Source organism: Cariama cristata, unplaced genomic scaffold (assembly GCF_000690535.1).
Source record: "Cariama cristata isolate BGI_N322 unplaced genomic scaffold, ASM69053v1 scaffold21848, whole genome shotgun sequence".
NCBI lineage: Eukaryota > Metazoa > Chordata > Aves > Cariamiformes > Cariamidae > Cariama > Cariama cristata.
Genome location: NW_009631003.1, coordinates 13,444 through 25,294, shown reverse-complemented (window position 1 = coordinate 25,294; position 11,851 = coordinate 13,444). Strand labels below are relative to the sequence as shown.

The 11,851-nt window shown below is 41.6% G+C and overlaps 1 protein-coding gene across 1 annotated transcript in view; it reads left to right on the top strand.

Moving 5' to 3' along the window:
* The window catches only part of AMOT (angiomotin), a 34,619-nt gene extending 23,743 nt beyond the window's left edge, over positions 1–10,876 (top strand). Inside the window, exons 7-12 of the mRNA XM_009705790.1 lie at positions 2,616–2,765; positions 4,562–4,752; positions 7,020–7,142; positions 7,819–8,051; positions 8,912–9,136; positions 10,172–10,876. Of these exons, the coding sequence (XP_009704092.1) occupies positions 2,616–2,765; positions 4,562–4,752; positions 7,020–7,142; positions 7,819–8,051; positions 8,912–9,136; positions 10,172–10,272 (1,023 nt within the window). The 3' untranslated portion in view covers positions 10,273–10,876. The remainder of the gene's footprint in view (positions 1–2,615; positions 2,766–4,561; positions 4,753–7,019; positions 7,143–7,818; positions 8,052–8,911; positions 9,137–10,171) is intronic.
* The last annotated feature ends 975 nt before the right edge of the window (positions 10,877–11,851 follow it).

Sequence of the window (11,851 nt, the reverse complement as noted above, 5' to 3'; positions counted from 1 at the left end):
CTGAATTAATTCTGGTTTGAAGCCATTAAAAAAAATACACACACAAACCTCAAATTTTCTAACATTCCTAATTCTTCCTGATACTGGAAGATGAAGTTTATTTTGGGAGGGGAAAAAAAAAGGTGTCTTTATGAAAAGCCACTGAACAAGCCGTGCCTGTACTTTAGGTCTGGTGCATGAGTTAGGCATGTGCAGGCAGTGCTGGTAAGTTGGGCAACAGCTTGTGTTGCAACGTTTCACCTGCAGGTTCGGCTGATGGGAGCACTTTCAAAGTGAACGTTTCAGTGGAATTTTTGTGTCCTAATTCTTTTTTGGCTGGGCTCTTGGTATTCTTTGAATGCAGGCCAAAATGTTAGTTCACACATACACATACTCAGGTTTATTAATTATGAAACTAGTAAAATGTTGTCGGCGGCTACTTTTGCAAGGAAAATTTTACCTGTGTGTTAAAAAACTTTTCAGAAATTTAAATGCTTTGTGGCAGGTAATAAAAGAGCAAATATCTGTCTGTCCTTCCTTAATTTTTTATACAGAAGAGTGGGGGAGGAGAGCTGATTTTCAAGAGATTATTGTTCAGCTTGATGCATGATATTTCACTGCTAGCAAGTTTATTAGGTTGTTCCTTACTCTTATCCAGGTCGGTAAGCTCATATGCAAACCCAAGGTACTGGGTACTCTCCATTTGTAGGTTCTGCTGCTGACTCATAGTTTATAATTTTTGACTAGTTACAGAACTACTTTGAGCTGCTGTTAATCTAAGTGTAAAGCTGGTGAATTAATCTACACTATTGGAGTCTGAGAAAGCTTACATCAGTGTTATTAGGCACTATGATCTGAAATAAAAATATTAAGTGTAACATTAATATGTTACACTCTGTAGAAATAAAATTTCTACATTTTCTACAGAGCAGCAGTGGAATATTAAGTTGTATTAAAATGTTCTTGTCCCTCCCATCCCAAACAAGCTTGAAATCTTGAGCAATCAAAGAATAAAAATACCTTTCTACTGTACATGCACTGGTGGGAAGGTCTTTGCCTGGATTACTCACTATTTATTGTAACTTTTATTATAAAATACTTGTTTGGGGAAAATCCTCTAGGGCAGCAACATTCATGCTGTGAGATCAGATGCCTGCTGACTTTATGAAGAGAAGAAAAGGATACCATGTCTGGGATTAATAGTGTTTGGAGATTTTTCTCTCTCTGCTATTCAGATTGCAGTCTCTGGATTGCCTCAAGGAACAGGGGTGTGAAAAGGGAAAATTTTGAAGAAACATATGATAAGACCTTTTCAGAAAGAAGGTGCGATGTAAGACCGGCTGACGTTGTTCAGATCAAGGCCCAGCAAGCCTAGTATCCTGTCTTCGCCGAAACTTACGGCAGATTCCTAGGGAACACTATCAGAATCGGGCCAACAAACAGCGATACTTTCTCAGAATACTTTCCGCTTCCAGGAAGGACTTCTGAGCCGAAAGTGGTGTCCTTTGTCTTTAATATCCCTCAGTGGACTTTTCTTCCATGAGGCTGTAGAGTAGCTCTTTGAACTCACATAAGGGAGTCCTTGTTTTGCATTATGGTGCTTCTCTAGACTTTGGCTCTGACTGTTGGGAAAAGTTGCCTTCTTCCTGCTAGTTTTCTTTCAGGGTTTATGACAATCATAGCTAAAAATGCAATGCCCCGGATTTGCTGCAGAAGGCCACCTAATTGTGATTGTTACTCTTTTCCTTAACAGAAAATTATGTCCAGAGGTGTGCGGTATTCTGTATAGTAGAATAGAACTGGGCCGTAGGTGTGTTTTATTCTTTTTTTTTAATTCATATTTTGGTTTGGTTTTGTTCTGCCTGAACTGTGGATTAACCTTGTTTAGACAGTTATTGGGGGTCTCAGCATGGTAGTTTTCATTGCTTATCGTGAGGCAGGATAGCAGCTTGGTTTGCAGGATGAATGATGGAGGAGGACAGAAGGGCAGGGGCAAGGAATGGAGCAGGACCTCTCAAGTTACAGTGGGCCAGGATGACCAAGATGAATGTCCAGATCACTGCGTAAACCTAGCTGCAGTGTGGAGAGAGAGCACAGGTCGTGTCTAGTGTATGCTATGATCCTATTCATTATTTTATTGTTACGGGACTGGAATAGGATGCTGCAAGTTTTGATTCAGTTTCTGCTTAATCTCTTAAAAACGCTGCCAACAATTTTCAATATTGCACTGAAAATTGTTTCCAACTTGTGGACCGGCTCTAAATACTGTCTTTGCTACCCTGGTAACATGTGTCGAATCACTTAAACACTCTGTATTATGAACCCAGATGCCCTTTCTAGCCCATTGCTGCTCTCAGTCGTTTGCAACAGATAATTACCTCAGTTTCCCCATCAATACCATGGGGTTGCCGAGGACAAAAAGAACAAATACACCTAGCAGGAAAGCAGAGATGGGAAAGACCTGCAACATCCTGAGTGTCAAGTCCAGAGTAGGTGTCTGAGGCATGCTGACAGCCGTCACCTGGAGCTGTTCTTCCCGGCTGGTGTTTCTGTGCTCGGCCATGTGTACAAAGCCAGAAGTTCATTCACTTGTTCTCATTATTTAACTTATGTTGCATCTTCTTTCTTTGTTTCAGCTCAAAAAGAAGCAGGTCTATGTTGAGAAGGTGGAGAAGATGCAGCAGGCCTTGGTTCAGCTGCAGGCAGCGTGTGAGAAACGGGAACAGCTGGAACATAGGCTGCGAACCCGGCTGGAGAGAGAACTGGAATCTCTCCGGATGCAGCAGGTACCCGCTGTTTCCCTGTGTCGTACTAGATTTCCTGTAGGATTCTACACTGTACCCTACACCACACGTAAAAGAAAGCCAGTGGTTTTTTTCATCTTGTAAAATTAACATGTTTTTCTTTTTGGTAGCTAGAATCATGGATTTGCTGGCTGTTGTATTGATTTTACTTGATTTAATTCTTCCATTCCAACCAGAAAATGTAGATGAGAGCGCAAAAGGGGATCCATCACGTGATAAGATTCAGACATAGCCATATGGCTAGATGGTGTTCTATCTTTAAGTAACCCGGTTATATTTACTTTTAAATTATTTTAAAAAATATTGTTCGCAGTTTGAGATTTTATATAACATTCCTTAACAAAAGAGGCCCTTCAAAAAGCTTTTGTGTTTAAAAAAACCCAAACAAAACCACCCAGCAAAACCAATTCTATAAATGCAGTTGATGGAAATGGATGGGAGCTTCATGCAGAGTACAGTCTTATGATTGTAATGTGAGTCTTTTTCCCTGAAAAGGATGAACGGGAAGTAGATTGTGCAGTGGTGTTATGAATTGGATGTGAAGTTGTGGTTTTATTTCAGCTTGTGTCAAGCATAGGTGAACTGTCAGGTTTGTAAATTTTACTGGAAGTAGGATGCAGGCCTGTGTTCTAAATCTCACTGAGTTTCAGGTTATATTTACTCCCCAACTTCCACCTCTGCATAGGGACAGATATTTAAATCTTACTTGTATTTTTTTGTGGTTTTAGTAGGAGTTACAGTAATTTGATAAACTTTTCTGTGTTACCTTTGGAAGATTAAGTACTCTGAACTCCACAATTTTTGACAGTGAGCCTGAGTCAACACAGAAAAATAGCTTTCTTGTCATGGTTGAGAACTCTGAGGTGAACATAAGATAGCTTGTCTGCCCAACTTACTTCTTTTAAACTATTTTTTTTTTTATATTTAAGTCAAATATCCTGCCAATCCCAGATGAGACTTCCATATAAAACTATGCATTTTATCCAATGAACTATTAGCTCCGCAAATCTCCACTCTTTCTTGTTTTGAAAGGGAACACTGTCTGTCTTCCAAATCTCGCTTTAGAACTGAATTGCTTTTAATCCCCAGCTACTTAGTCCACAGATATACTCTGATCATATTGATTTAATAACCAAATCCTTTAAAAATATTTTGGATGTATTTTTTTTAAGGTGTGATAACTCTTGTGTACTCGTTAGTGTTTTGCTGGAACAGTGTTGAAAGTTAAGTCTGTGTTACAGTAGGCATTATGGACGGGCTGTAGACCTCAGACCTGAATAGCGTGATCTAGCTCTGGGACACACAAGTGGGGCTTTGCACATTGACAGAGGCCTTAGGAGGAGTGTTTTCCATCTCAGATATGTGCTTGTTAGTATTGACCAGCTCTGGAATGGCACCAGGAAGCACTCTAGCATGGGCACTGTGAATTAAGCTGTCTTTCTTGGGAGCAGTGCTTGATGACTTTTGAACTTTAACATTTGGAAAATAGGAGACTTTCTTACATTATATCAGCTTGTTTCCTGGGTTTGGCAGAGTGAGGCTGAACTGCCACTGCAGATGTTTCAGATTAAGCTCTAAAAGAGACCATTACCATCACCTAGTCTGCCCAACGTGGCATAAGCCACTGCTTTTCACTCTGGGGGGTTCTTGCTTCAAGCCAGTGCTGTTCTGGACCAACCTCTGTCCTTCAGACAAAAAGCAAACAAACCAGCCCTGAGGCTTACAGATGCATCTCGAGACTACTTTTTTTTTTTTTCCCCTTTGCTTTTGGAAATCAGCGTCAGGGTACATCTCAGGCTGCGAATGTCTCAGAGTACAACGCCACGGCACTTATGGAACTCCTGCGTGAGAAGGAAGAAAGGATTCTTGCTCTGGAAGCTGACATGACCAAGTGGGAACAGAAATACCTGGAGGAGAGTGTGATGAGACAGTTTGCTTTGGATGCAGCTGCAACTGTGGCTGCTCAGAGGTAAGTAAGACTTTTCATAGTACTGGGATTATTTTCTTTTTCCAGTTGAATGTCATATTTCCCACCAAGGAATGTTGTCATACCACCCTCCCATGATACCTTGCCTTGTGGTCTGAATGGCTTCTCAGACTTCTGCATGCAAGTGGAGCTTGGCTGCTTTTCCTGGGAGCTGTGGAATTGCCAGCAATTAGAAACATTTTTCCAGGGGAAGATTCCTCCACATGCAGGAGCCATTTTCCAGACTAGAATTGTTCTGAGCCATTCCTAGAAGCTTTTGATTCAAAAATAGGTGTATGAGAAGGGTTTGGGGTTTTTGTATTTTTAAACAGGAATCAGTCTTTGCTGAAGTCATGTGAGATGGGGTAAGCTTGGTGATTCACATCATTCACCCTGAATGGCTTACTTGTTCTCCAGAATGTTTTTGCAAATTACTTTGTGGTATTGTCCTCAACGTGGTTACTAACCAGAAACATCTACTAGGAAATTCTGCTCGAAACATTCTGCTGTGTATGGAGAACTCTGCTTGTGGGGGTGGGAAGGGAGGGGTGTCTGAAATTTGGTAACAAGCTCACATTCCAAGACAACTGCACAGCAGCATGTATTATGGTTGTAAATAGGCCCAAGTGCTTCAGCTAGTTGGTAAACAAGAGCTGTTGTTGGAGTGCAACTCTTTAGCATTAGGTATTGCTTACATACAATTTCATTGCTAACTCGTTTCTGGTTCTTGACAGCAGATTTTATTTTAGATTGTTTCATGAACCAGATTCAAATAGGGATGTTATCACGACTGGCTTCCGTAGCTCGTAAGATGACACTAGAATTACAGGGGTAAAGTTGCAGATCTGCTGTGTTGGCATTTAAAGACTTATCTTATCTTGCTCCAGAAGCAGGCAGTTATTTTAGGGTATTGATGCTTCTTGTGCACTGTTTTCCAGCTCCCCGGAGATTCTCTAAAGGCTCTGGCTACTCCTTGTCCTTAGAGGCCGTGTTGTATTTTCAGCATGCGCTGATAAGTAGGGGTCTGGTCTATTGTTTGTCATGGAATGAAAGGGGATGTGTTAGGCCTGTTCGGGTTTTGTTAAATGAACAAGAATGACTTCCAGTCAGGAAAAAGCCAACCTCTGCTTTTCCTTTTCCTTCTTGCTGCTTCTCCCCTACAACAGAGTATTCCGTTAGTGTCAATGCTTCTGCAGGTTCCTATGCAGTTGGCACCTATAGTATCCTTCAAAAATATAGACTATGAGGGGTTCCACTAATTTCAGTGGCAACCTCATCTACACTGTGCACAAATTTCTTTCCCTTTTCTTTGATAGTGGAAAATAGCATCCCTTAGGAAGCTGAGGTTACAGGAAGGATGCTTTACAGCACAGGCAGGAATCTGGGTCAGGTTAGGTTTCTTTGATGAATGACCTTCTTATGCCCTTCACCCTGGTGCTTTGTTGTTCCTGATCTGAACTTGCAGAGTTAAAGGTACATTTACTAAATAGTTCTTAGACCTCCTGGATCTGAGAGAATAGATTTCTTAATACAATGAATTCGAGCTCTTGGTCACTCCAAATTTTTTTGTGTGTTTGTTTTTTTCTAATTATGTTAATGCATGGCTATGTCAGTAACATGCTCTTAATGTTATGAGTCATACAGTGATACAGAGCATGCAGTGACTTTGTTCTGACTGAACAGCAACAAGTAGAATTAAATACTCATGTTTTGGTTAGTGGACTGAACAACTATCACAGTGTTAACATCAGGCATTATACGGAATCAGTCTAAAGCTGTTTTCAGCCCACTCCATTTTTTTTTGGACCAAGCTGCTTAGGATTGCTTAAGAAACTTCCATGCCTAGTTACCTTTGATGCTGAGATTCCCTGTATGATATTGTTGGAAGGGGAAAGGAAAAAGCTTGATATCTGAAACGATATTGCGCTGTTTCAATTGAAGAAAAGTGCTTGATGCTCTATACCATCCTTCCTCCCCTCCATGTCCTTGGATTTGCCTCATTGATCAGTTTACGATAGTACAGTGAATCAGTTAGATTATAGACTGGCCCGAGATGGGCAGTAGATTGACTATTGTTGTAACGACTTGCGTATTTTTGTAATCCTTCTTTCATTAGGACTTGGGAGTTGGTTTTTTGAAGACACTGAGCCAGCCTAAACTGAAAATGAGTGGATATTCTTGTTTGTTACTTTTGAGCAATAATTTTGTGCTGCTAGGAGGAAAGCAGCAAACTTAGCTGGTCCCTTATCTGCTCTACTGCTTGTTCTCAGGGACACAACAGTGATCAACCACTCGCCTAACCCTAGCTACGACACCTCGCTGGAAGCTCGCATTCAGAAGGAGGAGGAAGAGATCCTGCTTGCCAACAGGAGGTGTCTCGACATGGAGGGAAGGTAAAATGCAGTTTGGTCCTATCTGGCTGCTTTAGGACAGGGATTTTAAATTAATTGTCTGGGTAGACGCCTCAGAACCAGAAATTCTTGTGTCTTCAATAGCAATGATGTAGGATGCCAGAGACTCGTTTGACCAAGGAATTATCTACATAGCAATCCAAAACCTGTCTTGATACTGAGGGCTAATGCAAAAAAGTCTTCTTTTAGATTTTTTGCATCTAGCTTGTTCCTCTTCTCTCTTCAGGGCGTTTTCATCAGACCCCAGGCTCCAGCCACCCCTTAAGTCTCACAGAACTGTTTTCCCTCGGGTTAGGTCCAGTGTAGACTCCCCAAAGTGTGTTAATCCTCTTCTCTCTGTTGGTCTCATGTTCTGCCCGTAACTCTTAGCTTTGTCTCAAAGCCCCTTCCATGGCTGTTTAGAGCAGCTTCCGGTAGCCAAAGGCAGGTGGGTATCTCAGTGCTGTTCTCTCAGGCATGTAGGCAGGAAGTCTCATGCATGATCTGCTCTGGTGGGCCAGCGAGCAGCCAGTATTCAGGGGAATAAGCTCACTGACATCTTCTCTGTGCCTCCCCAAATGCCTAAGGGAGTCCTAGTCCCAACCATGGGGGCACTGAGGCCTCAGTCCAAGGAGACAGGAGTACAAGTACATTATTCTTCTTTGTGCTTCTCAAAAAGGATTAAGACTCTGCACGCTCAGATCATTGAGAAGGATGCCATGATCAAAGTCCTGCAGCAGCGCTCCCGGAAGGAGCCTGGTAAGACAGAGCAGCTCTCCTCAATGAGACCCGCCAAGTCGCTGATGTCCATTTCAAATGCTGGCTCCGGCTTGCTGTCCCACTCATCAACACTGAGCAGCACTCCCATCCTGGAGGAGAAGAGGGAGGACAAGAGCTGGAAAGGCAGCCTAGGTAATTTTTAAGTAACAGTGGTAGTTCAGATGTGCGAATCACTGCTTAGAGGGGAGGCAGGAGCAGCAGGAGGACGAAGGTATATGTTGGACAGACAGATCAGCTGGCCTGGTGTGCAGTAGAGCTGACTGCAAGCAAGATGGGAAACATTTGGAACAACTGCTTGTTTTAATCTCTTTTGGGAAATAGTGACTTCTGATGTCCAGGCTCTGTCATTAAAATATGAGAGCCTTTATTCCTAATTTGGTACATGATTTTAGGGGTATTTGAGCTACAGTTTTCAGAGTTCCCAAGTGCTTGCTTTCAGCTGGGTTGTTACAGCTGTCTAAAGGTGTAAAGTCTCCTTGAGTAGGAGCAGAGATACTAATCAGGATTGCTATCCTGTAGTGTTGTGCCTGCACTAACATGACTCTCGAAGGGCTCAACACCATTGTTCAGAGAAGGTGAATTGTAACAAAGCATCTTAGATGATTTTTTTTTTTTTTTTTTCCTGGGGGGAAGTTAGGCCCAAAGGCCCTCCTGATGAGACTAAAAGATCCTGAAATGTAAATGAGAATCTATTGCCGCTGGTTTCAGAGTGTACAGGTTTACCCTGCCACAGGTGGGCCACTGCTTAGAGACAGGGAAGCAAGGTATTGGTGCTCTCTTGCATATCTTTGCATGCAGCAACATGAGGATACTGCCACTATTCAAGTACTTCAGCACTCAGTGGTGAAAGGTGCTATAGGAAGGTAAATCAGTGCTGTTTGGTGAGGCACGGAGCGCTTTCCAGATCCTAGAGCAAGTACGACAGAGGGGTGCAGAACTGATACCAGTTAGTTTTCTGGGATTGTGAAATTTCCTTCCCTTTTTCCACGAAGGTGTTCTGCTGGGAACAGAATATCGCTCCGAATCCATTCCCTCCACCCCCTCTCCTGTCCTTCCTTCCACACCGTTACTGTCAGCCCACTCGAAAACAGGCAGCAGAGACTGCAGCACCCAGACTGACCGGGGGAACGAACAAAGCAAAGCTGCACCTTCCACTGCAGCTCCCACACCAGGACGACTCTCCAGTACCAACCTGGCCTACAGTGCAGACAAAACAGGTAAGAAAGCTCAGCTGCTCTCCTGGAGGGGCCCCTGCCACTGACCTGCCATCAGTTCTGCTCTGTGGGTCAGCCCCTGCCGTCCCTTTTTCCATTCAGAAAAACTGGGTTTAGTTTTTGTGAGGACAAATGCGTTTCAGAGGCAAGCTTGACAATGTCCTGTAGGGTCTTAAATGCTCTGAGGGAAAAAAAGCCTTAAGAGTGGTAGCGTGAGCACGGACACACTGGGTAGAGAGGTATAGTGAGATTTAAGAATTGGAGCAGGTATATGCAAATCCCAGGACAGTCTCCGAGTCAGTGTCTGCTCTGAAGTAAATGGCGAGTAGCATGCAGGGTTTAAACAGTGTATGAAAATGGGCTGTGGAAACTGACCGCTGCATTTCAGTGCGTATTCAAAGCGAAGTGGACTCAGATAAGGGGGAGGAAGAAGAAGGAAAGGTAACTATCATGATAAAGCTGTCTGATTATTGTACTGTCCCAGTCGCAGGACCGACTTCAGGATTGGCACAAGTAGATCCAGTTGACAGTGACTGTCACAGAATTTGCTTCCCACAGAGCTCGGAGCTGGCAAGAGCTGCTCATTTTCCAGCCCAATCTGCCAAATCAATGCAGATTACACAACCTTGCCTCTTCTACTTACAGACACATTACAATTATGTTGTTCTTTATGGAAGAGTGAATTTGGCTGGTCTGCTGTGCATCTGGCCCGTGCTATGCTATTTAATGGGTATCGAGGGAGACAGGGAAACAGGTTTTGTGGGGAAAGTCTGCGCTGACTACATTGGTTTAAATGCAGTCACTCCAGTTTTATATGCTATTGTGTGTCAGTGGGAGATACCCAAAGGGAATTTGATAAAATATCTTTATTTGGCTGCATGCATGAAGATTTGAATTTTTTTAAGATTAAATAAGGAGTTGTTAGCTGTCTTTTGGCCAATGACAGAAGATGACTTTTAAAATGTTAACATCATTTCTCTTAACCTCATTGAAGTTACAGCTTTGATTGTCTGTCTCTTGTTTTTCCTCATTGCGTAGATGGGCCACTCTTCCACTCCAGCACTCTTGAAAGAAAAGCCCCTGTTCAGACCATGGGGCAGGACCTCCCAGATGGAGAGATGGTAGAATACCTCATCTGAAAGGATGTACCAGGATCTGAGCTGGGATACAGTAGCAAGAAATTTTTAAAAGACATTTTTATTGGGAAAAAATTGTAGTACCTGAGTAATAAAAGAACGCTCAGCTGTTTGCTCTTGTATATTATGTCTCAAAAGTATGGACAGGTTAATTTATAATTTGTTCTAAATTATAAAAAACCCATAACACTTGTTCTTTGAAAGTTTCCCCCTTTATTTTTTAAATACTGGATCTGGTAACATCTGGAGAAAAAACAAGAACTTAGGTGCACTACATCTGATATTTCATTTCAGTATTTTGAAAGTATCTTAAACCGATGTACCTGCTCTCACAGCTGTTGGGTAAATGTCTAGCTTGAACGCAGTAAGGCAAACGTAATGGCCTTATAATGATCAGAACCAGAGACTTAGTTGTGAGCATCACTTAATGGTTTTAGAATACAGATATTCTGAGAAACTTATAAATTTCAGCTGTGATCAAGGGAGATTTCTCTTTAGACTTTCTCTTTACACTCAGTGTAAGAACTCAGAATAGGTATTTCTCATTCATAGGCTGGAAAGATTTCCATTTTCAGTGTGGTAACATTTTTTTTTTTTACTTCCCAAATTGTGTTATTTCTTTATTAAAAAAAAAAAAAAGACTCCGGTGATTAATGTCGCATTTCACATTTTTAGTTTCAATGAAAGATTTGCCACACTTTTATAAGTATAAAAGTACTTTTTCAATAATTTATACAGTGGATAGTAAATAATATATTGCATTCATGTTTTACGTAAATTAAAAAAGGAGAGTTTACAGGCTCAGTCCTGGTCTGTTAGATCAGATTTCTGCCATTGTAATTCCATTGGCTTTAGTGGAACTACTCCAAATTTACCATAGTGCAAGTGGCAAGCCCTGTTGCTTTTCAGTGTTAGCAACTCAGTCTACTGCATCTGTGGAGATCTTTCTCCGTAGCAGAGTTTTCTATATTTCAAATGCCCTGCTACTTTGTATGTCCCTCCTTCTTGGAAATACTAGATTCTTTTTCATATAGCAAAGCCTCAGAGGTAGAGCTTTAAAGAGCTCTGTGTAAAGTTTCAGATGGCAAATTCTCTCCTCCTAAAATATTTTTTTTTTTTTCTTCATCTAACTGGAGAGAGCAACTTAAAGAAAGCCTCAGAGACATTACAAAAGAAAGTTACACATTTAAGTCATCAGGTTCACTTTCAGATATTTGGGAACTAGCACAGATGCAGCAAGGCTTTGGTTGCAGATGCTGTAAGGAGATGTTAAGACCACTAGAAGTAAGTGAGTATTTTTTGTTACTGTCTTTGCATTTTAAAACACTTCAATATTGATTTCTGTTAAAACTACTTTTTTTTTTTTTACTTGAATGTTAAAATCTTTAATTAGCCAGTGGTCACACGTTGGGAACCTGGCTAGTCTCAACTTTCTGTGCAGCATTAGAGTAGCCAGATTTTCATTTGAGATCATTTCACCCCAGAAATAAGGAAAATCAGGAATTAATCATTGAACAGTTAGTGAATGTCCTTAATTCCTACTTAGTTGACACTACTGATATGGTGTGCAATTGAAATGGCC